Source organism: Cimex lectularius, unplaced genomic scaffold (assembly GCF_000648675.2).
Source record: "Cimex lectularius strain Harlan isolate CLEC.00 unplaced genomic scaffold, Clec_2.1 scaffold277, whole genome shotgun sequence".
Lineage (NCBI taxonomy): Eukaryota > Metazoa > Arthropoda > Insecta > Hemiptera > Cimicidae > Cimex > Cimex lectularius.
In genome coordinates this window covers 214034-240254 of record NW_019394221.1, presented here as the reverse complement: position 1 = coordinate 240254, position 26221 = coordinate 214034, and the positions used below count along the sequence as shown (strand labels likewise).

Sequence of the window (26221 nt, the reverse complement as noted above, 5' to 3'; positions counted from 1 at the left end):
TTCAGTTTCTTAAAAAATTGAAGTGATTGTTTTGAATTTCATTTTTTCTCTTGTTTCAAATCTTTTCTTAAAATTTCGTATTCAGTCGAATAGTTTATCGCACATAAATCATCTCATCTCGATCCCATTCCAGCATTCCAACATGGGCCAATTTTGTTGCGATTTCCCCCGCTAAGTTTAAAGCCGTCACGTTTCCACCGGTTCCGACGTAACGACCGCGGTATTAAATCAGTTTCGACAAGTTTTTTATTGTTGTCACAGCGTGAAATCATAACTAGGATCTTTTCTATCGATTCTGGAAATTAAACCTACCTCCTCTATTGTATAATTCTTTATCAGGGCGGACCCTTGCTTTGGCTGAATCATTAGGTCGAAAACAAGTTGTGCAACCGTCGGAATTGTCCAAGACCACTTTTTATAGTATCAATTTGCTAAAATTTCCACCGTTGGGTAATATTTTCTTATAAAATAATATAATAAGTCGATTCAATTATAGCTGAAAACCGCTAAAACCAAACCACGAGCTCATAAAAATCATAACCGTTGCACTATTTCAAAAAACATAAAATATTTTAGCTTTAAAAACCATGACTTATTTTTTATCCATAAATAATGCTAAAAACTATTATAAATAGTTGATAATGATGATAATGTGTGATGACTGCTACTTCTTTACAAAACGACATTCTCTTTGGTCCAAAACTAATGACCTATTTAGAAACTAATATCGCTTATTATCTACCCTGTTATTAGCCATTTGATCATTATGAAACTACAGTTTGATCTAATTTCAAAAATATATAATTAGCAATCACATCATAGACAGCTAATAAAATTCCTCTGATGATTATTAGTGGAATTATTTATAGTTATATTTATATTATTCGGTATGTCTACAGCGTTTAGATTTTTATACACCATAAAAGTAGTTTGGTATGAAATTCGACAAACTATATTTTTTTAAATAAAATAAAATAAGTTTTCTGCATTGCCTATATATTTTTTTTCAATCAAAATTGAGGTCGTTTTTAAAATGTATGTTACATTTCTAAGGAACCCTTTCATACCAACTGATAACCGTTTTATCAAGGACAAATCTATAAGAATTAAACTTGAGAAAGGTTTCGAAGAAATTCAAAAATCCATTAGGCTGTGAAGAAACTTCCCAGACTTTTGAAAGTTTTACAATTTTACAAAACCCATTTCACTCGGTAAGCGTTTGAATGGTATGATAGGTGCAATTTATTTCGAGTTTACTTCTTTCTCTGGGTTTTCACGCTTGTTTTTTAGCCTGCAGCTTTTAGCCTCTGCTTTTATATGAAAACTAAGTCGATATCCTAAAAAAATATCCTATCATTATTCATGTTGTCAACTACAGAATATAAAACATGCTAACAGATACATATTTACATCGCCAGAAACATCTGGTCACCTTCAATCCACCAGAGAACTTGATATTCTTCGGGACGGGGTAAGCAACTTCTTCTTTTCACTCAACCCTTTCGCTCTTTTCTCTCTCTCTCCCTCTCTCCCTCTCTCTATCTATCTATCTATCTCTCCATCTATGTATCTATCTCTTATTCTCTCTCTAACTCACGCTCACTTTCTTTCTCTCTCTCTCACTCTCTCTTTCTATCTATCTATCTCTTTATGTAGCTAAATCTTTTTCTTGTTTTTCTCTCTCATTCACTCACCCTCTCACTCTCTCTATCTACCTATCTATCTCTCTCTCTCTCTCTCTCTCTCTCTCTCACACACACACACACACACACACACACACACACACACACAAAATATCCTTTCTCTGGGCGTGATGTTATGCTTTTACCGTATCAAATCCTGTTAACTGCCCCTAAACGTTTTACGACTAAATTTGCATTTTCACTTGTTACAAATTCATTTTACCCAACAGTGAGTGAGGCAAGAGCAATTTTGAGTAAGCAGATATTAAAACTCAACTCGTCAATTAAATAACAAGTTCGCATGGACGAATGTCTAAACGTCTTAAAGTCCTAAAAAGTCCGTGACGAAATTAGTTCGGCTGAGAAAGAGAAAAGTATCCCAGGCCGAATTTGTGGTATCAATTTTGATTCGGCAACGCGTAATTGGTCCGGTAGGCAAATATCGACAAATTTGGAATCATTGATGTAAGTTTTTTAAGTATTCAATTTCGAAAAAAAGGCCAAAAATGTTTTTGTAGGCAATTTTTATAATAAAACTGTAAATTGTTTTGCATTAAAATGTTCAAATTTAGATACTTTAAGTTGTGAAATATGTAGAAATTATTTAACCCACAGCATATAAAATTTCCTAATCAAAGCCAGTGTCATTCTTTTTTGGTGTCATATGAACAATAAAAAGTTTTAATTTGATCAGGCTGTCCTTATTTTCAACTTTTATATTTTTCTTAACGGTCAAAAACACCAATTTCAAATTATACCTATTTCAAAATATTTTTACCACAGAAACCAACTACTAACTACTTCCAAATCCGTTGTCTTTAGTCGTTGCCAAACTCCAGCTTACACTTAAGATACATTATGTAAATAATAATTATAAGACCGACTATATAAACAAACGTTATGAAACATATGGTGGAAATTAGGGTGTAGCGAAATCAACAGAAATCCTTTCGGTATCTATTTGTAACAAAACACAGGCAAATTACCAAAATATGGGCTAATTAATGTAATCGGGTATTGATTTAATGATATGAATATCACTGCTTCAACTATTTTAAATGGTTTATTAAACCCAAACTCTTACGTTCTAAAGTCAAATGTTAATTAAAATGTATCCGACTCCTGTGTTATTTATTTATTTTAAATATACTTACGTAAAGCAGAAAATTTTATACTTTTTTAAGAGGTGTTAAAATATTTTCAATTTCATAAACAATAGTATAGATAACGGTAAAAAACAACAATACATATATATGTAACATACGTAGTCTTATAAAATTAATTTACTGTTAATTGCGGTAACATGTCCAGCGTTTTTGTTTTAAAAAGCTAACGTTGCAATTACACAAGTTTAAAAAATCTTTATCTAAAAAATAGCCTATTGAGTATTTTCGTCGGCTCTGATTAACACAAAATGAACTGAATTGGACTGAAAAAAAAAACAAAAAAACTATTATTGAACCTGGAACTCTTCTTGATATCAGGGGGATTGACTCAGATGGGCATACAAATTGTAACATTTTTACATTTAATCTCACCCGATATCTCACTTTTAATTCGTCTCTTCCACTCCCTTTTTATCATTCACTCACCCTTTCACTCTCGCTCTCTCTCTCTGTCTCTGTCTCTGTCTGTCTCTCTCTCTCTCTCTCTCTCTCTCTCTGTCCGTCTACATCTCTCTCTCTCTCTGTCTCTGTCTCTGTCTCTCTCTGTCTCTCTCTCTCTCTCTCTCTCTCTCTCTCTCTCTCTCTCTCCCTCCACTATCCGTCAAGAAAAAAAACTGATATACAGATTCGGTTTGATCAATATCAATACATCGATGTGCTTCGGCAATTTAAATATAATAATTACATAAATAATTATATCATCTCTAAATCTCAATGTGTAGACTAATTATTACAAAATATTAATATAGTCCACGTAAAATGTGACACATTAAGATTATTAGTTCAATTGCACATTATAATTATACATTATAAGTTCAATTAATCTCATGTAGGGGGACAAAAGTATAAACAAACATCTTGCCAAGGGATTTGATTCCAAACAAACAGAAAAAACGTGTTTCCACTTTGAAAATTTACTTCCCTTTGTAACAGTTGATATTTTCAGCCTAGATCGAAGGTAAAACTTGTACGTTATCAACAGTCGTTAATCCGTTAGGATTAGCAGTTGATGAATCAGAAAAGAAAATACTACGTGAATGATTAACTTTTTTTATTCATAAATTTCGTCTTGATTTAAAAAATTTATTTTGTTTACTGAACTAAACTGCTCAAAAATGAATAGGGATATTTGTAATTTATTATTATTCTACTAATTAAATCAACCGATATATTATCCGATATATTATAAAATGGAAAATACAAACCAAAAGCAAACAAATTAATCTTCATTTGTAAAAACGGATTTAGTTAAGAATAAATGAAGATTACTTATTTTGTAAACTAACACCTTTTCTCGTCTTTTCTCTATTTTAATACAGTTGTATTCTCTTTAACCATGGAAAGACATCATTTTGAACCAGAATTTCGCTATATTATTGTGAGAATGAGTCATCGAGGTCACCGGTAAGTGGATATCGCAGAAGCCTGGTAGTGGATTTCAGCGCATTACGACGCTAAGGGAGGACAGATATAAGGTCATTGCTGCAAGACGGAACCCTTTCCATAGTGCCCGCCAGATCCTAAATGAAGTACAAGCTGTTTTGGCAAAGCATCAATACAAACGATTCGCAATCATATGCCCTTTGAGAGGACCTGCAGCTACACCCTGCCATCAGCAGCTCAAGAGGATATGAGTGAGGCGACAGCCTAGAAGAGAACAAATGAGAATGCTGATGTGTTTACTGATGAGTCGCGTTTCTGTCTGTATAGTGATAGCAGGCGCGGAAGCGTCTACCCGTAACAAGGGAGTGTTCGATGCCCATGTTCTTGCTCCCTTCAGTGCAGTTTGGAGGAGGAGGTGTAATGCTCTGGGCTGGGATTTACCCTGGAGGACGATCTGGACTCGTCAAACCCCTCAAACCAGGGATCTCATTGATAGGGAATGTCGATTTATGCATGACTATGCCTACGTCATAGAGTTGTTCATCAGTGTTTAAAAAAACCTGAGAATTTTTCATCTGCCCATTGCCCTATTGCCTCCAGACCTCAATCCCATTGAGCACATGTGGTATACGTTGCAGAGAAGGCTTTTCGATCACCAACTACTGCCAGTTGACTGTAACAACTGAAGTTACTGAAGTGCAGCGCTGCAACATCTATGGAGTGAAATTCCTTATGAAATTAGTGACAACCTTATTAACAGTATGCCTAACAGGTTTAAAAAGGTTTTAGCTAACAGGGGACATCATACACGATAATAATTGTCTTAAAGAATTATGGTGTGTCATAAACAAAATTATATTCCTTCAATAAAAACATTATTTCTAATAAATTTTAATGCAATTTATAATAAAGATAAGAAGGGAAAGTAAATACTACAAAACTGGCAATATCCCTATTCATTTTTGAGCAGTTTACATATTTTCAAAAAAATAACTTATTATAAACTTTATAAAATTATGAAAATATCAATGGAAAATACTACACTTTCATTATTTTTAACCTACATGAGCCAAATACAGAAACAATTCAAACCTACTTCTTACCTAACTTTTTTTAATCCTCTGTAACAGAGTATCTCCTTTGGATTTGAAGTTGTACGTACTTATTTTCATAATTTAAAAAAAATTATTTGTGTCTTGCATATGAATTATACACATTACAAATTGTTCTTTACGGTGTAAACTCTAATGCTATGAGAAGCCAGCCAACGGTGGCACTCAGTTTGTTTTCTGGTTAAGGCGAGGAGGTCTCGGGGCCATCGTCGTTTGAGGTGATCTTTGGATGGGAAGGAAAAGACTTGAGCAGTAGGATTTAGGTTGAGAGATTGGAGAGAAACTTGGGGAAGCGGAAACGTATCAATACTTTGACGAAATAGACGTTAAGGTCATTGTGAATAATGAGGTTCGGGTTTCTGAGGACTTTTGATGGAATACTTGGTGGTACCACACGTCAAAATAGATCAAAATATGTTTTATACAAGGGCAACGGTGATCGCAACGGTTTATGACTTGACACGCCGTAAAGCTCCCGGGTTGTCGACTGACGGAATCCTCACATAAGACTCGAGAAATAAGAACTAAATTGACAATTTGGACAACTGGGAAGACTAATAGGACCGAAATCTGTCATGATGAGAAAGCAAACATTAATTGTCTGTACAAAACATTTTTTACGAGGTTATATAAACCCTGGGGGTGCCAGTGTTTCTGAAAAAAATGCTCATTTGTAAATATGTCGGGTTCAAATGCAGGGCCGCTGGGTTCAAACCCGACAAACTGCCAAATGTTTTTTTTTTGTTTGTTTTTTCAAAAACCCTGCAACCTGAGGGTCAAGGTGCAAGCGTTGATGGCATGTGTATCAGCTTGAAATATGGAGGTAAACTTCCCTAATGAACTGTTTTCCATAGTACAAGAGTCAGATTGCCCATGACTTCTTTTTTTTTGGGGTCTGATTAGATATCAAAACAGATAACGTACTAAAATTTAAATAACAACAATTTAAATAATCAAGACATCAGCAATGAACCTTCGTGTTATCACTTTAAAATTTATTGATGCCAGTTGGACTGATTGCTCAGTTTGAACAGCAAAACTTTAAATATTCGTTGACGAAAAAAAGTAGGTATCTAGAAATTTTGTAAATTTGACTGCAAATTTTTAGTAATTGCAAATTGGACGAAAGCTACCTGATATTGAGTAACGTCCACTAGAACCCATTATTCTCCTGCTATCTGACCATTTGTTTCCTGAGAGAATTACCCCAAATGATTTTACGGTACAAATTACTTCGTTTGTTACGTCCGGGTAATTAAACCGTAGGCGTAAATGCAGCTCTCCTTGACTTATGCAAAAAGTGTATTGTTCGAAGCGGTGAAGGCTCTTTCAAAAACATCAGTAGAGTAGGCAAGTAGTCATTGATTTCGATGTATAAGCGAGATTTTAACAATTGATTAAAATTTAACGATAATAATAAAAGCACATACTTATAATTTAAGTCCTAAAGACCCCACGGGAGAAAGAAAATCGGGCCGATTTCTCTGAAATTCTTCCACGTAACACCCCGTTTTCAGCATAACACCTCCACGGCTTCTTGTTCAACTGACACCCACGAGAAATCTCCAAATCAGTCTCATATCTATTTTACGGGCTGAATAAAAATATACACTTAAAAGATTGCGTAGACAAAAAAGGTTTCAAATCCATCGGGGTGGAGTTTAAAAGTGTAAATTCCTTTCAGGTTGACGCTAACGAGCTCGGTTCTAAAAGGGAAAAAGTTGCTGAAATAGTTCTTAGGACATGTTATTATCCTTGCGGGTAATTTTCCTACATCCAATTGGCTGACGAAGTGAAAAATATATATATTTTTTTAAACGTTTTCTTACAATAAAGCGGATTGAGAAATATTTTGGGATACTATTTTGTAATTTCAATGGACTTAAAATGAGTTGATCTTGAGAAACCGACTGCGTTTAAAAACACTGCCGACTAAGGACCACTAGTATAATAAAACAGGGATTATCTCATTTATTGCAGATCTAAATAACCCACTTTACAACTTAAAAATGTAAGTTTTTGAAACTGCATAAGCGATTTTGATTTATAAGATGGCAATTTTTTTCGAAGTAAACTGATAGACATTTTATTGATAAGTTGCATTTTACGCAATTTAATTTTTATTACTTTCATTGACCCAAAATATCAAAATCTAAAGCACAGGTAGGTCTGGTGAATAAATGTTCTGGATAAAGATTAAATGATTTTTTGACGTAAAGGACCCAAAGGAATTAAGAAAGTGGAAATGGAAGTACGTGATTAACTCGTACAAACATCCCCGTCAAAATAAATTAAACGAGTAAAAGTTGTAAGTAAATCGATCAGAAAATAGCGTAGCCGTACGCACCGGACATCGATGGACTCACGTCCGAGGGACCGGAGAAAGTGCGTCACGACCTTGAATGATGCTCGAAGAACATCCATCTATCCGGACAAATTTGTGGCTGGTTCCGGTTTTCAAGGTGGCTCTGAAGAAGAAAAAAACCCCGCCAAGACGGAAACATCGTACTAATCGGAAATAGATCATTACGCACTCTTTACATAATGGCCGACCCTCTCTTTCATTGCTCAAGCTGACGACCGGATCCTAATTGCGGGGCGTGCTGGGTGTGGACGGAGCAAATATTTTGACATCCAGTCATTTCTTTTGCGCAAAAATTGTTATTTGCGGAGGGGGTTCAAACTCGAAAAAGAGGTTTTCTCTCTACTTTTACTCCAGTTTTGTTTCAACCATGCAAATGAATCAAAACTAAAATTATTTAAATTATTAATCCATAGTTGTACGATATCACTAACACACAAACGAGGAATTAGGGTGGTTAGGGCAAGAACGAGAGGGAAAGAGAGAGAGTGAGAGAGAGAGAGAGAGAGAGAGAGAGAGAGAGAGTGAGTAAGAAAGAAATAACAAGAAAGAGAGGGAAAGAATGCGTCGGGGCATTACAAATCAGTTAAATATTTGTCTAATAAAAAGTAAAAGTAATTTTTTACATAAAATGGTTGTAAAAATCTGTATTTAACAATGTTCGTTGGACGTAAAAAGAATGTTTAGAAACAATGCCTTTAACTTGTAAATGGTACTTAGCTCATTACAGATCACTTATATTCTATAAAATAGTAAAGAGAAAGAGAATGAGAGAGAGAGAAAGAGAGAGATGAGAGAGAGAGAAATAGAGAAGTGGGATTGATAGATAAAATTGAAACAAAGGGAGAGATGGATAAATAGAGAAAGAGTAAGAATAAAGAGGGAAAGGACAATTAGTAACAAAGGTGGGTAAGAAGGAGAGGGTGGAAGAGAGGATTAGGAACATAGATAGATAGAGAGAGAGAATATAAGTATCATTTTATTTTAAAGATAGAGAAATAAAACACGAGAAAAAAGAGACAAAGAAAAAGAAAAAGGAGGAAGAGAGGCAGGGACAGAAAGAAAATAAAATAAAGAGATAGTAAGAAATAAATAACAAGAAAGAGAGAGAAAGAGGGACAGAGAGAGAAAGAAATAATAAGAAAGAGAGAGAAAGAAAGAGAGATGCGCGCATGTGCGTCTGGGCATTACAAATCAGTTAAATATTTGTCTAATAAAAAGTAAAAGTACTTTTTACATAAAATGGTAGTAAAAATTTTAATTTAGCAATGTTGAGAGAGAGAGAGAAAGGGGAGAGAGAGAGAGAGAGAGAGAGAGAGAGAGAGAGAGAGGATAGAGAGCGAAAGGAGCGAATGAAGGAATAAATAAATAAACAGTAATGAAGTCATTAATCAGAAAAACATATGTAGGCGTTTTACGTGGGCGGAAGCATAATCTTCTTAACAAGTACATGTCTAACTTATAAAGTCCTTAACCATCTCATCCTTTATTTCAGAACTTAAATATTTATCTACTAATTTAAGCTCTGAATAATATAATTTTTATATAAAACTATTATAATTATTAATTATGTATATATTAATTATATTAATATGCATTTTGATGAGTTATGTCTTTAAACTTCAATCATTTGTACGTATTTCTCTCTCTCACTTTCTCTCTCTCTCTCTCTCTCTCTCTCTCTCTCTCTCTCTCTCTCTCTTTCTCTCTCTTCTCTCTGTATTATTTTTTCTTTCCCACTTTTTGTAAATCTCTCGCTCTCTCTCTCACTCTCATTCTCTCTCTCTCACTCTCTCTCATTCTTTCTCCTTTTCTCACTTTTTGTAACTCTCTTTCTTACTCTTTCTCTCTAACCCTCTTTCTTTCTCTCTCCTCTCTCTATTCCTTATTCTTTCCCACTTTTTGTAACTCTCTCTCTCTCTCTCTCTCTTTTTCTCTCTCTCTCTTCTTCTTCTTTCCATCCTCGTTCTTATGTGTTTGTGCATTTGCTTGTTGTTTACTTCTTAATAAATTTTCTACAAAATCGAAATACTATCTGCCCCACAAATCTTTTATAGCTAGTTTCATAGTTTTTATATGATGTAATAAAGTAGCGTTTACGCCTTGGCTTAAAAATAAAAATTCAATACCCTCTAAAAAAAAGACGGAAAATATAAAATGAAAAGTTTGGAATTCATTCCTCGCTCTGGGCTCTCAATGTCTATAATTTATGCGAATTTCTGTTTCTTTTAACTGCATCGGCGAGTTACGGGCGGAATACTGGTTCAAGAATCGGTCATTAAGCCGTTGCTCATGCTCAAAGATTGTAGCGATAGTCCTTAATTCAAACCGTTCTGAAATCTGCATAAAAATAAAACTTCTCATTAAAGTTCGCCCTACTTTTACCTCACATAGAGATTATATAAGGTGTTTTTAAAATGGGCATACATTTCGTACATATCTTCTGTTATAAACACGATCATTTTAAAAAGTCGGGACGTTCTTTGATCTTCGAAATTCTTTCGGACAATCACACCATGGACTGTGTTTGCTCGGATATAGCACATTTTAACATTGATTAATTAATAATTATGAGGTTGTTCAGTTATCGATCAACTATGATTATAATCTGGTTTGGGATGTTATTGGGTATGTGGTTCTTCAATGAATCATACACCGTATTATACAGTTGCCAAGCTTTCGGCTCTATATTTGGCCTTCCTAAGGGCAATGTACGACGTACTATATAAAAATAATAATGTAATAACCATTTAAAAGTCAACGATTTTTTAATACACCTCTCTACACGTTTTTAACAGCAGAATTATAGAATTTCTCTTCTTAATTTTTGACGTTCAGGTTTATCAAGTTTGGTTTAATAACTTCAGCCCATTTTGTATTTTATATTATCGCGGAGATGTGTTTGTAACTCCTTCAACCTGATGATGAGCGTTTAATGCTTGACATCCGGATAGTCGATTACAACAAACTGTAAGAATTATATATTGTTGGATATTTAAGTTTTGACGTTATGATTTATCAAGTTTGGTTTAATAACTTCAGCACATTTATATTTTATATTTTCGGGGAGACGTGTTTGTAACTCCTTCAACCTGATGATGAGAGTTTAATGCTTGAAATTCGGATAGTTGAAAACAACAAACTGTAAGAACTATCTTTTAAATTAGTAGGACTTACCGTTCAACTACCGATCGAGTGACGATGGGTCAGAACCACTTTACAATACTTTTTTCGTACTTATTCTCAATTGAAAAGTCATTGGCTTTGCTCGTATTCGACCCCAGAACCGTGGCAAGAACGAGCCATACGCCCTAGGATCTAAATACTCGTAAATGTTTTATGTTCCAGCAAGCTTCAGAATAATCGGTACAATGTTGAAATTTAATTCATTAAAAATTATTATTTTTTAAATTTTTTGTTCAAAACTCAACATATCATAGATAAATGTAAAAGTTTTTGTTTTTAGAAACTATAATATTATCAATTTCCTTATTTGTTTATTTATTTATGTATTTATGTATTAAAATAAATTTTGACCAAGTATGCATGCATACGCCGAAAAACTCACAGGCCTGGAAATTTTCAACTTTTTTTTGGAATTTTTAAGTTACTTATTTTCAAAACATTTGTCTGTATGCTAAAATCAAAACGAAAGCATTGTTTTGTTAGCTGCATTTTATTTTTCTCCACATCACAAACATTGCTTGTATGAATGTATGTTATGTTACTGCGTCTGTCTTTTTACCCAATCAGATTTCCACTAAAGCACAAAATAATGTCTTTATGATGAAATTAGACATTTTAGAGAAAGATGGCAAAGGTCAAGTAGATCGCAATTTTTCGCGTCGGTCAAAAGAAATTCTCTTCCACAAAAGATGTCTTGAAGGGTGAGACAAATTCTTTTCATCCAAACCGTGCATAATTCGGTTGTAATCATCTTTGTCAATAATGCCCCAGGTTTCGAAGCGATCGCAATTTCTTATCTAACTGCATCTGGCAATTTTCGAAAAACGTTGACAACACTTGCCATGATTGATATTTACACGGTGTAAAATGCAGTGAACAAGTCTTGTACAGGGGACATTTTGACAAGGTTTAATCTTGAATACATTTTGGCCTCTCGTTGTTTAATTTTATTTTCATTAATATAATCTCGGCATGAAAGTATCTTGTCATTTAGAAATGCAAAAATATTCATTGGATACTTTGAAGCTCCGTATTTTACTGGCTGGTAGTTACTACATGCCTTAATTATACTTAAACATTTTGCGCCCCCTGGGCAGCGATACGTTCGATTTTCAGGCAAAATTATGCGCCATGGAATAATTTCCGTGTGTTAATTGCTGACAGGAAGATTGAGAAATTGGAATATTTGGTTCCCTAAAGGCTGAAAGTAGAGACGTTGGGCCTCATCAACAATGAAGGTGTTCTAAAAAAAAATAATAATTAATTAATTTAAAAAAAATATCAAAAAAATTGCTCTACAAATAAATTATATTATGAACCATAAATTCACATATGTCATAAGATTATAGAAAAAATCTCTATTGATAGGATAGCAAGGACTAGGCAGAACGTGACCAATTTTCAATAATGGGTTGGTAAATTTAAAAAATTTCCATCTGGCTGTATTTATCTAAGAAACTAAAAAAATAAACCATTAATCTTAAAAAATTATCAACATAGACATTTCTTAAAAAGACAATTTATGTTGCAATTTTTCTCAGGTCGATCAATTATAAATAAGACGTTTAGCAATAAAATGTGATTTTTTTTTAATTGTTCAGAAATCGTGAGATGCGGTTTCTGAATAATTATTGATTAACGGTCACTAATCACGACACATTTTTTTTTAATGTTCATTATTAATCTACAACTGCATCAATTTATGCAATGCAAGGTTACATGAAAAAAACAAAAACAAGTGGTTTGTTAAGCTCGAATGTAAGCCATCGATGACCAACGTTAAGCAGCCTCTTGACTGCATGATATTAACCTGATGGACGGCGATGTGTGCAGTTGGTTCGAGGCCATGAATTCCTTGACCTTCTATAATACCAATACACTAGGTCGTTGAGGTGTATTTGTCCAACATTAGACAGCCTCTTCAACTGCATGATATTAAACTGATGGATGGTTATGTGGTGAACCTGTGCAGTTGGTGATGAGGTCATGAATGCCTCAAGCTTCTAGGGGATTGATAGGGAGGGTAAGTGTGTAAAGGACATAGATGAAGGATTTGGAATGAAGAAATAATCTGGAGAGGAATTTGGAGGTTTCAGGATTTGGCTATCATGGAGGATTTTTGATGATAATAATCCTATTAATCCCTAACTTACCATATGGAAAAATTAAACTAAATCCGCTGTGTGGCTCAACCAAGCCTTCCAAAGTCATCCAGTGCATCCTCAACTCTCCCTTCTACATCACAAACCAAATCAATAAAGACATCTCACTCATGAAGGACATGGTAACTTCAATTCTCATTTTTCCAATTCTTCATATAACCTTGGTTCTAAGGTAAGAAAGTGTGCATCTTGGAGGGATACAACTGCTAGGATAGAATCGAGGTTTGTAGAGAGGATTGCTGTATCGTCAGCAATAAGGGTGAATGTGTTTGAGTGTTGAATGAAATCTGCTGTGTATAGACTGAAAAGTAACAGACCTAGGATGCTCCCTTGAGAAACACCGGAGAAGATAGAATAAGGTTGGAGAGGTTGAGGTTTGGTACATATGGAAGAAATGATCAAATAGGTAGAATTTTAGGATGAGATGGCATTTACGAGAAGAGATTTGAGTTTCAGCAGTAGATCCTGATGTCAGATACAATCGAATGCCTGGGGAGGTATCTATAAAGACTCCAAGGCAAAACTTTTAAAACTTTTTATTTTATTTTTAAAACAACAAACTTGACAAGGTGCCCGAGGGCTAATTTGGGAGAGATGCATGTTATGATGGTGGCTCTCTTCATGAGCAAAAACATCACAATAAAATCAATATTAATTCTCATTTGGCTATACTGTGACCTTTTATAATATGTGTTTACAAGGTGTTTTACAATTCTTTTAGTACATTAATCAGCTGTCATTAATATTCAGTTTCATAAGAAATCATGTTACTCTTGCAGATATTATTTGTGCTTGTATTTAAAGGCTCATTTGGCTGCAATTACATGGATGCAGAGAATTTGATTGTAAAATGCACTGATAATTTCGTAGCACGTACGTCTTTTTTAAAGCATCGCCTTTCTGTAAGAAATAAAATCATTGCACTCACCTTTGATGATGGTCCGTTAGAATTCAGTACAACAAAAATTCTAAATATTTTACAGAAATACAACATCTTTGCGAGCTTTTTCCTTATAGGAAGTGTAATAATTGAAGATAAAAATAATTTAACCAGACTTATTTCTGATTCGGGCCATGAAATAGGCTGCCACAGCTGGTCTCATGATGACATGACTATGATGAGTGAAGATGAACAGATTAAGGAAATTAACTCAACAATCAGCTTAATAAAACGAGTAATTCACAAAAATGTCATATGGTTTAGGCCACCTTTTGGGTGCCTTGATGAAGCGTTAATTGAAACAAGCCAATTTCTAAATGTAACACCAGTACTTTGGTCGATAGACAGTTTAGACTGGAAGGGCGAGAAACCTTACGTTTTATTAGATAGGATTCTTAAAGATACAAAAAATGGAGATATCATTTTGTTCCATGACCACAGTTCAAGAATGAATACGGTAGAAGTTTTGCCAGAATTAATTGAAACTCTTATGAGGGAAGGATTTACTTTTGTAACTCTAAGTGAATGGAAAAAGCATATTTGTTCTGTTAGCAAAGCAAGCCACTTTAAATGAATCTACCATTCTTCTTTTTCTTATATGCAATATTTATGTTAAACAATGTAAACTTATTTCACTGAAGCTTCAGTTTCTATATTTGACTTTATATGAAAAACTTCCAAATAAATTATTAGATGTTCAAGTTTTTCACAATAAAAATGTTTCTGTTTGATTAGTTGTATCTCTTGCTTTTGAAAACACAAGAAGTTTTAAAAAGCTGTTTTATTATTTTTCATTGGTCCTTTCATAATTCATCGTGAAGCACATCCCTTTTCTTCAAATATTGTAAATTGCTGATGGCCAAGTGGTCAAGGGACCCTCTATGAAGATTCATGATGAAATGCACAGATAAATCACTAAAAAAAAGCCTATCACTTCTTGTAGGCCGCCGTAAATTCCAACTTTTGTATGATTTAAAATAAATTACCAGCTGGCCTTCGAGATTCACCCAACAGGGTTGGCAGTGGGTTCGACCTCGGTCTTAGCCTTCCAGCCATCGAAGTTGGGCTCCAAGTCCCTAAAACCAAATCCATTCACACTTTCATTTATTCTTAAACACAATCTTTCATATTTACATACCATTTGCTCAGGAGGGTGGTGAAGTACTCGATATTCCTTCTTTATACCTGTTTCATATGTAACCTGGGTGGTTGATGGGGTTCTCAATATTCCACCATCAGCCCTCTCACAGTACACGTTCTCGCTAATAAATACATTCACATGTTAGGGACACAAAACTATCAATACTATATAAATAAAACAACCATGTTTCCTCCAAGATTGGAACAGGCCAGAGCAAGCTTTCTCTACGTGCTTGACACATGCTTTGGCTCAAAAATAGGAGTTCATGTATCAATCTCAAATGGCTTATTCTTAATCAGGTGAGTATGACCTTTCTACTAGTCAAATCCTCTAAGGATTTGGGGTACTTGCTGCCAGTTCATCAGGTTGCACAGATGACTGTTAACTTTTGACTACCGCCTCCTCACATATGTTCCTTTTGTGTATTTGGCTTTTGTGTATTTTGTTTTAATGTATTTGGCTTAGTTTTGCTAGAGTAGGTACTGTCATTTTTATTCAGCATTACATAGTTAAATACATGACTAAGTTTACACATTCATGTTGTTGCAACAAAATGGCCTAACCTCTATAAATATAAAATATACACTATGTTATTTAAAGTTCTTTATTGTTTCCGATGTGTCTCACCTAATTGAAGGGTGCAGTTCCTTGGCCCCATATAGAGAGTGTGCAGGAATGTTACCCTATTTGAGAATTGTGATTGAGCGCACGGCAGCAAGTATTTGGGTCCCCTGTTCTGATTCTTGGATGAAATTGGGTATTGAATATAGTGTAATAATAGTTTTCCATACCTAGTTTGTGTTTAGAGCGAATGTATTTATTAGCATGAATGTGTAATGTGAGAAGATCGATGGGAGAAAATCGACCCTCAATTAGGTTAAATGTATAATATGGGTAAAGGTTGAGTTAAGAGTGAATGTATTTATTAGCATGTATGTGTGATGTGAGAGGGTTGATGGCAGAATATCGAGCACCTCATTGACCCTCAATTAGGTTAGTTGTATAACATGTGTAATGTGTGATGGCAGAATATAGACCCTCAATTTGTTTAGTTGTATAATATGTGTAAAGGTTGTGTTAAAAGTGAGTGTGTGTATTAGCATGCATGTGCGATGTGATAGGATCGATGGTGGAATATTGAGAACCTCATTGACCCTCAATTAGGTTAGATGTATAATATGTGTAAGAGGCGATGGCAGAATATCAACCCATCGACCCTCAATTAGGTTAGTTGTATAATGAGTAAAGGTTGTGTTAAGAGTGAATGTATTTATTTGTGTGAATGTGAGAAGGTCGATGGCAAATATCAAGCACCTCATCGACCTTCAATTAGGTTAGTTGTATAATATGCATAAAGAGCCTTTTAGACCTTCCATCCAGGGAGAATATCCGCTGTTGGCATAGTTTTTTTCCCCAATCTTTTCTCGAGGATCTCAAGCCAACACAGTCACTCTCTCTGAATATAGGTATTTTTAATTTAAGTTAAAACAAAAAATTGAGAGATTGTCATTGAAGAAAGATGGCAAATGTAGATGCGAAACCATTTGAACTCTCTGAATCGGTTCTGGGGTAGTAGTGCAATTGGTACGCTCTACAACTCATGTGCTGTGGAGAATGTTTTCCATTTCATTGTTGTTCTGTTTTGGAAGTTTACCCAATCAAAAGAAGTACTAATTAAATTATTGAATGGCTCAGATGCCAGAGCTGTCAGTCTATATGCCCTTCAAGTTTGGACCTACAGGTATGACTTTGTTCATGGGCAGTCAGGTTAAGCCACAGCAAGTAAATTAATTTGTAATGTACTGCTTCCATGTAATAATATACTAAAGAAAGTTTGTCTTTATTTATCTTTATATTCATCATTTATAATAGTATTTTTTGGTAATTTTTTTAGGCCACTATTTATAGGAAATTATAAATATATAGGAAATCCTTCTTTGATGACAGATTGTAATGAGCTCTGACAGATGGTTGAAAACCATGTCGTATATACTTTGGATGTAAACAAGTTTCACTGGTCTAAACTAAATTTTTAGCAAAATAATAAAATATTTTATATTCTATATTATTTACAAAACTACATTTGGGAAGCGGGTAGGGTGTTCTTAACTTCAACATCTTCCCTCCATTCCTGCTAATAAATACATTCTTACAAGTAGAACCTTTCAAGCTTTAAGTCTAGAATTTTTTAACTAAACACACTAATTTTATGCAATATATTTCAGTTGTATTTCAGAGTTCAATTAAACAAAATAGCAAGCTCTGAAGAGGGACCAGGATGTGCCCCAAAAGCAACTGAAATATATAGCATAAAAATAAATTGATTTAGTTAAAAAAAACAATAATTGATTTAAAATATTTTACCACCAAATTAAGTTAAAATTAGTAATTATTCAGAAACGTGAGATGCGGTCTGGTGTGATGTAGGTTTCAGAAAAACATTTTCTTTATCGTGCCAACGTTTTGATCTTTATTGAGATCATCTCTAAACACGCAAGAATGGCACAATTACACAGAAGACCAACACTTTGAGCCCTGAAGATGATCTCAATAAAGATCGAAACGGCACGATAAAGAAAATGTTTTTCTGAAACCTATATCCCACTAGACCGCATCTCACGATTTCTGAATAATTATCGATTAATGGTCACAAATCACCACACGTTAAAATTAATATTTAAAAAATTGAACTTTCAAGCCTTATGTCCAAATAAAAGTTGGGTAGTCTCTATGAATTTAATATTACTTGGTGATACCCCTGCCTAACACATTGTACATGTATATATACATACTAACTAGCCTATATAAATTGACAGGTCCATGGGGTATTCTATTCTCCTTCCCCATATTTGAAGTGAATATTTGCAGTGGGCTCTGCTTGTCTTTTGCCAATAAGGTGGTGCCAGTGGGTTAACCATGTAAAGCTAATCCTCTGGCAGGTCTACACTATTCTATCTTTTTTTAAGATTCTCCATGGTTTATGGCTTCACTGTGCATTTGATAGTTTTTCGGTCTTAGTCATCCAACAAGTTTGCCAATTATCCCAACTGATTCTTTTCATCTCGTATTACATCTGCTGGGCTAATGGGAATCTCCAGCCATGTGGCAGCAGCTTGATTAACTTCTAATGTTCATACTAAATTTAGTTTCAGTATATTTATTTTTATCCACACTATATTGCTCCATCACATGTAGATAGGTTAAGTGAGGACTTGCTTGGTTGTATCCAACACAAACCTGGATTTGAAACAGTACAAGGATAAAAATTTTCAGATAAAACGAACAAGAAAAGTGAAAGATGATAATCCAATTTCCTGAAATGAAGATATAGCTAGTAACTATACTATTTCAACTAGAAACTTGTTTAATAATTTAATAGTTCTAACAAACTATTCTATATCCTTCTAGCAACCCTCTTACATCATACATTTATGCTAATAAACACATTCACTCACACACGTACACACTTCAGAAAATACTAAAAAATATGTTAAATGTTTTATTTTTTGCCAGTTTTATAGTTTTTGATTTTATTTACATTATACATGAAGCTTAGTAGAAAAACAGGCACCTCAATCAAATAATACGGAAGGATATAAAATTTACTTCACCATATTAACACAAAAAAATATATTTGTATAATCACTGAACAAAGTTGAAATATTCAATGTATCAACACCATGTGTGTAGACAATTTTAATAAAAACATGAACACATAAAAAGGTTTTTTTTTCTTTAACAAAATCTCTTTGTGACAAATTCCTTCAGTAAAATTAAAATACATTTGGATTTAAATATATTTGTTGTTTTTTTGCTTTGTTTTTTTCGGTTCACAACAATAGAAGGTTAGGGACAACATTGAATATTATTGCAAGATCTTCTTCAGTCATGGGCATATCATCGAAAAAAAAATCGTCATCTTCTGCATCCCAAGCGAAATTCATGAAAGGCGGCATGTCAGGATTGTCTTCGATATCGACACCTTGGAACAATTGGTTAAAACATGCAGACTGTGTGTCGTCAAAATGCCTGTAAGGTTTTTCTGGATCCAGTATAGAAAGGCATATCCAACAGAAGAATATTTTGCATTTTGTACAGGCCATTTTATTACAACCATCCATTTTCTGAAGGGAAAATACAAATAAATAAAACATTTCACTGATATAAGAAGTAAAAAAAATCATACCTCAATAGCTGCTTTACAGTTGGGACATAACTTGCTGTTAGTTTTTATCCAATTTTCAGACTTAGCAATATTTATGTAAGAAAGAATCTCTTTCTTACCATAAATCTTTTCAAGACGAAATTTAGTTTGTTCATCCCCTTGTTCATACTCATCCATTATAGCTATAATTTTCTCTGAAAATATTTGCATATATGAATGTACAAATACGTAAAATTGATTTAAACGTCTTATTACCAGCTTTCAATCGGCACTTCTCGACGCCATGATAAGTCATTTTACAGTGGACGCAAAAAACATACTCGCATTTCGGGCAAGTTGCCATTTTCTCTCCAGTATCCCTCATGACGGGGCACCCACAGAAAGATCTTGGGCAGTATGTTATATCTACCATCGTATCAAGAGTAGCGTTGAGAAGTAAATTATCATATTTGAGATAAAGTTTACTTCCAACAGTCTCTTTAATCTGGATTAAATTAAAACATTTATATACAATTTATTATGGCAATTCAATATTTTTCCTAATGATTTATCAATTCAAGTCAACAAACCTGGTGCTGCTGCGCTTCCGATTTGCATTTAGATTGAGGGCATGGCATTGAATTGACCTGTCCTTCGCTGATACGAACCTCAAAATATTGCTGGAGACATTGCTTGCAGTACACATGATTGCAAGGTTTAAACTGAATGCATTTCTCGCCTAATTTATCCTGAAAATAAAACAAATATTTAAGTTGAAAAATGATTGTATATTTCACAAAGTTGTTTCAAAAATGTATATTATCAATTATTTAATGAAATTATTTTTTACCTCATAACAAATATCACAGGTGTAGAGAGTCCTCAGAAATTCAGTTCTTGATTTGTCTTCATTAAAAGATATTAAATATTTATGTAGATGTGTGTCTACTAAAGGAACTGTAATTATCCGTGAATCTTTATTTACAAAATATCTGTTTATGTGCAATTCCTTGTTGCTTGTTGACAAATCTTTAATAGACTCTTTTCTCTCAAATGAGGTTGTCTGCCTTGGCGTTTGCTGGTTGTTTATTGTGTCTAAATTTTGATTAGCGTTTCTTTTTTGTTTTATGCTAAACACCCCCTTCCTCCTCAATTCGGACGAGTACTGACGACATAGGTCGAGATTGTTTGACATTCCCAGATATTCTAACAAATCTTCTTTGAGAAACTGAGTCCATATGTACAATATTACTGTGCCCCTATTTTCCTCCCACAATTTATCCAATTTTTCGCAGACTTTATTCAACTGTAAATTGCCGAAATTAATGAGGGAGAAGAACAATTTATCAATGAAGGATTGAACTTACCTTCGTTATTGACAGCCAAAGACAGGAAATTTGGTATTCCGGTTTCTCTTCAGATGGATAATTAGCCGGATATTTGAATGTTAGTGTTATTGGGGGCAAATGTGACAATGGTACTTTGACCGACTCGTTTCCTGAAACGTAATAGTGAAGAATGATCAACCCACAGAGGAAAAACACATACAATGATAAAGGATCAGGATTATGACCATTATATGATCCTTCATCATCATCAACAAGTACAATAGTTGTTTTCAATAATTAAAAATAATTTTATATTGTGAGTGATAAATTTAAAACAGATAAAGAATTCATTTAAAAGCCCTATCACTGTGATTCTGGTCACATCATCTCTTTTTTCTTCTTTGATTATTTTTATTATCACTGAATTTTTTTTTACAAGTGTAAATAATTTCTTTACAAAGATGTTAATTTAAAAAAGTTGAAAAGTAAAAGAAACTCACCTTCACCATAATTCTTGTATGTTATTACAAAATCGTGAGGAAGCGTTACAAAAGCATAAAACTGCCCTCCGCTGTAATCATCCTTGCTTTCAAACTCTTCTTTTGTATATATTGAGCTAAGTACACAAATTTCATCTTCCTGGTCTTGTAAATTCACATTTCTACTCATTTTCAATTGTACAAAAATAAATAGTAATTGTATATTTTATTGTTATTGTGTTGACTGAAACAGAAAGCGGGTGGTTATATAAATTATTCTGGGATTTAAAAAAAAGAAAAAAAAAGGAAATAATCTCAATTTTGTTTATAAACAATCTTTATTGTACCCACTGGTCACTTAAAGTTTTGAATTTAATTACTAAATAAATTATTTAAAGGTAAACAAAAGCTCAATTTAAATCTTAAATCATTGCATAATATAATAAAGAGGAAGTAAATAAAAACTGACATTTTGTTCAACAATGTTTTTTTCAACAACAACTTTTTCTCACTCCCTCAGTTACATAACTTTAGATAAATATACAAAGAAAAATACAACTAATTATGGGCATTGAATTTTTATTCAATAGGCAGAAATTAAAAGACATTTTGTTGTAAAAAAATATATCAGCATTTAGGGCATTAACACACTAGCAGTCAATAGTAATATTTAATTTGAAGGATCTAACTTTTACTTTTATAACTTAGGGAAGAAAAAAAATTATAGAAATTTCTTCTGGCGGTCTGAGGCATGTAACTGGTAGTTTTCTATCATTTTGGTCTGCCTATCTTCCTAATTATCAATTATCAACCAAGTAACACGTCAAATGAATATCTGTTAAGAACCTGAAGTTAAAACGTACCTAACAAAGTGAAGGCGAATCAATGCATTATTAAACTGCTGGCAGTTGCATAAATATTCATCCTGACTCGTGCATTTTCACATATTTGATAAAACATTTAAGACAATACAAAAAGTTACATCTCAGATTGTCCTGATTCACCCATTTACACACAGTAAAATATTGACAAAACATGCATGATAGTTGAATTGTTATATGTCTAATAATCCATCAAAGTCAATAAAAGTAGTCTTTCAAATACAGGCTTCAGTTGGATGGATTCGACCTTTGATGATGGAGTTCCATTAAAAGACTACACTGAATCTAAAGAAAATTGATCATCCACTTAACTCATAATTAAAATTGTTATATGTGCCTGTAATGCTATATAAAAAAACAAAAAGAATGAAGATGAATTGCTCCATATAGAGAGCACATAGGAATGCCACCCGATATGAAAGTTGTACTTGAGCACGGCAAAGAATATTTAGGCCCCTGTTTCGATTTATGGAAGAAACAGGGTTGTTTTTACTACTTACTGATATATGTATTGTTTTGAGTGTGAATGTATTTATTAGTGTGAATGTGTAATGTGAGAGACCAACGTGCAGAATATTGAGTACCCCATAGAACTTCAGTTAGCTTATGTATATGTGTGAAAGGTGATGAAGGAATATCAAGTACTCATCGACCCTAACTGAGCAAATGGTATGTAAATACAAAAAAAATGTGTTTATGAGTGAATGGATTTGGTTTTATGGACTGATTGCATTGGGGGCTAAAATGACCTAGCTGTTGATAGCCCTTGGAACCCAACATCGATGGCTGGAAGGGTAAGACCGAGGTTGGAACCACTGCCAATACCTGGATTGGTTGATTTTCAAGGCCAGCTGGTAATTTATTGTAAATTATACAAAACCTGGAATTGCCGGCAGACTATGAGAAGTGATAGGCTGAACTCTATGTTTATGCACAGACATGTGCAGAAATGACCTTATAAAATCAATAATACATACAATGCTCGAAATACAATTACTGCTTAAATTTAGACATCTGATCATTCTGATTCAACCATTTAAAAACAAAACATGAAAGGACGTTGGTGGCAGTAATGGTTAATGTATTGACATATCGCTCATTACTGTAAGGTCCCGGCTTCGAATCCAGTGGCCCCGCATTCGAACCCGACATACTTACAAATGGGATTTTTTTTCAAAATTACCCTGACACCCTGAGGGTTGATATTGACCTCTGCTGTTGCGAACCCTTGTTAAAAAAAATATATATAATAACACTGGTGGCAATCAAACTGTTCATGATAACGACAAATTTACACCTCAAATTGACGCTTTAGAAAATGTTAAAAATATGGCAAAATAAATATACAATAGGTCAAACCCCAAGACACAGTTTGCATCATGATCAACAATCCATAATGTATCATCGCTGGTTGTCCCGATTAACACATGAAAACTCAAAATAGAAAAATGTCTGCTTACATCATCTCTAACGATACTGATCGACTCATACAGTGAATGATCAAGTTCATCAATTTACACATTATTTGATATAAAATAAGTGATGACTCATCACCAATAATGTAGAATCACCCCAATCAAACATCAGATGGTGTCTGCATAAAGACAGTTCAAAAACTAAAAGTAAAGTCTTGTTACATCACTATGTACAATAGATGTCTGATGATGGCGAAAACATACAAGAATAACCATACCTGTATTATTGAACTGACATGTTATATCATGACATGAACATAAAGGTTTAACTTTTTAAATGGAACATATCATGAACTGTTAAGTTTTATTCTGTTTAATATAAGACCTAGAGATTATTCCAAACGTTTAATTTTATTAGGTTAACGTTAGCCTAAAAGGGTAAATATTAAGTATGTCATAAATTGAAACGACATTGGGCGTTCGCGGGTAGAGAAAATTCCGTCCTATTAACAGATTATTCCGTAAATTTTAGAACAGTCACTAAATATGTTTGTTTTTAGAGAAAATAGCCGATTGAAAAACCAGGCTGACGCGAAAAAAAATTCGATTTTGTTTTCTTTTAACAAAAACAGTTGTTTTATGAACGGACTAAGCCTTACAGGTTTAAATGCGGATTGTGAAAAACACTAAGAGATAAGATACACATTTATTACTTGATACATACCTAAATATTGTGGATGAGTAGTCTGTCAGGCACTGAACTTGGAATTAAAACTATCTTGAAATTCTTGTTAAAATGTCTGTAAACAGAATTTAAAAAAATACTAGCGACAAACCGAAAACATGAGTACATCTATTGAAGAGACTTAATTTGACTTGAAAATACGTGAAATGTATTTTAAAAAGTTAATGCGGATAGACTGATATTAAATATTTATCCTAGCTATTTGAATACAGCAAGAAAAAGAAGTCAGTCTTTGATTTTGTATATTATAGTTTCTTTATTTCACATTTACAAGGCGGAACGCGTCAAATTGTGAGATACACAACAAGCCCGGCCTTTCCTTTTATTTTTAATAATTAAACAAAATCAACGTTTTTGTTTAAAAAAATAAACTCATGTCCTAACTAAAAATGAAGAAACTTTTAACTGTCACCAACCCACATGTTCTTTTTTTTGTGTTCCATGATTTTACGGTGTCCAACACACTCGGACAAAATTTCCCGCTTTTCCCGAAAAAAGTTCCCTTTATTCATCAACAAAATCAATCAAGAAAAAACATAAATAAAGCACATACAGCTATTAAAATGTATGCTTAATTTGTTTTGTAACAATTTTAGTTCAAATATTTAAATAAAACAAACTTTAAAGTGTTTTAAAATTGATCATAATTTTGTGAGACCGCATACCAAAAATACCATCTAATTTCAGATATGATAAGTTTACGAATATTCAAATTCTTACATTTATTTATTTTGATGGTACAACAAGGGATTTAAGCCTCCTTACATATACATATTTTAGAGATAAATTTATTTATGTCCCATCTAGCTCACGGTTGCAATTACTTGGCTCCTCATAGAGAGCGCGTTGGAATACCATCTGATAAGAGAATTGTGCTTGAGCACAGCAGCGAGTATCTGGGTCCCCTGTTCCTATTCTTGGATGAAATGAGGTTATTCTATTGAATATAGTAATAATGCCTAGTTTGTGTTGAGAGTGAATGTTTTTTTCAGCGCGAATGTGCGATGTGGGAGGGTCAAAGGCAGAATATCGAGCACCTCATCGACGCTGATTTAGGTTAATTTTAGGTATGAGCAGTTTAAAAATATTTAATTTTTTAATTTATTTGTTTTGATGGTACAACAAGGGCTTTAAGCCCCCTTATATACATATTTTAGAGATAAATTTATTTGTGTCCCACCTAGTTGAAGGTTGCAAATTACTTGACTCCATATAGAGAGCGCGTAGGAATGCCACCTGATTTAAGAATTGTAGATGAGCACGGCAGCTAGTATTCGGGTCTCCTGTTCCGATTCTTGGATGAAATGAAGTTGTTCCATTGTATGTAGTAAAAATACCTAGTTTGTGTTGACAGTGAATGCGTGTATTAGCGTGAATGTGTGGTGTGAGAGGGTCTACGGCGGAATATGGAGCAGGACCTCATCGACCCAAAATGTTAATTTCAGATATGAGCAATTTAAAAATATTTAATTTTTTAATTTATTTATTTTGATGGTAGAACAAGGAATTTAAGCCCCTTACATGTGCATATATTAGAAATCAATTTAGCCGAATCCCATAAGTAAACCTGCTTTTTAATCTCATCCAAGACTTCAGATTAAAAGTATAATTAATTACAATTAATTAAGGTTTTTAGTTGAGATAAAAAAGTCAATGGCATGAGCGGGATTCGAACCCACGATCTTCGGGTAGATACGCCACTGCTCTACCACTTGAGCTATCGTAACCTCGATCCACTCGGACAATAACTTCCTATCTCAACCCCACCTTTTGAATTTTCCCTCCTTTTTGCCATTTTTCAAATGCCGTGTAATCGGATTGGATTCTCGGCGACAAATGAAATGGCCACGGAGAGCTTTAGTGAAGTATACTTCATTTAAATTCAATAATTTCGTGGTCCGCTTGACCAATTAATATATTACAATATTTTATCTCAACTAAAAACCTTAATTCATTGTAATATATTAATTGGTCAAGCGGACTACGAAATTAGTGAATTTAAGTGAAGTATACTTCACTAAAGCTCTCCGTGGCCATTTCATTTGTCGCCGAGAATCCAATCCAATTACACATTTCAAAAATGGCAAAAGGGAGG

General features: G+C 33.7%; 1 protein-coding gene across 2 annotated transcripts; it reads right to left on the bottom strand.

Annotated features, from left to right (window-relative positions):
* Nucleotides 1–18815: 18815 nt before the first annotated feature.
* LOC106669840 (E3 ubiquitin-protein ligase RNF14-like) lies at nucleotides 18816–24557 on the bottom strand. Of its 2 annotated transcripts, none has more exons than XM_014399628.2 (8): nucleotides 24106–24557; nucleotides 21107–21329; nucleotides 20646–20776; nucleotides 20129–20584; nucleotides 19869–20027; nucleotides 19555–19783; nucleotides 19321–19493; nucleotides 18816–19258 (listed from the first exon to the last, which is right to left on the bottom strand). In XM_014399628.2, the coding sequence occupies exons 2-8, from the start codon at nucleotides 21273–21275 to the stop codon at nucleotides 18965–18967; spliced, it is 1611 nt and encodes a 536-aa protein (XP_014255114.1). In that variant the 5' UTR covers nucleotides 21276–21329; nucleotides 24106–24557; the 3' UTR covers nucleotides 18816–18964. The 2 variants fall into 2 exon arrangements, with proteins under 2 accessions (XP_014255114.1, XP_014255124.1); XM_014399638.2 differs by lacking the exon at nucleotides 24106–24557 and adding an exon at nucleotides 23427–23937.
* Nucleotides 24558–26221: the final 1664 nt, after the last annotated feature.

Bases quoted from the DNA above. Each gene is read 5' to 3' on its own strand.
- LOC106669840 (XM_014399628.2), bottom strand. From the start codon at position 21,275: ATGAGTAGAAATGTGAATTTACAAGACCAGGAAGATGAAATTTGTGTA. The intron at 20,028-20,128 runs GTAAAAAATAAT...TTTTATTTTCAG, and splicing joins CCTGTGATATTTGTTATGAG to GATAAATTAGGCGAGAAATG. The intron at 19,494-19,554 runs GTAATAAGACGT...AAATATTTTCAG, and splicing joins GAAGTGCCGATTGAAAGCTG to AGAAAATTATAGCTATAATG.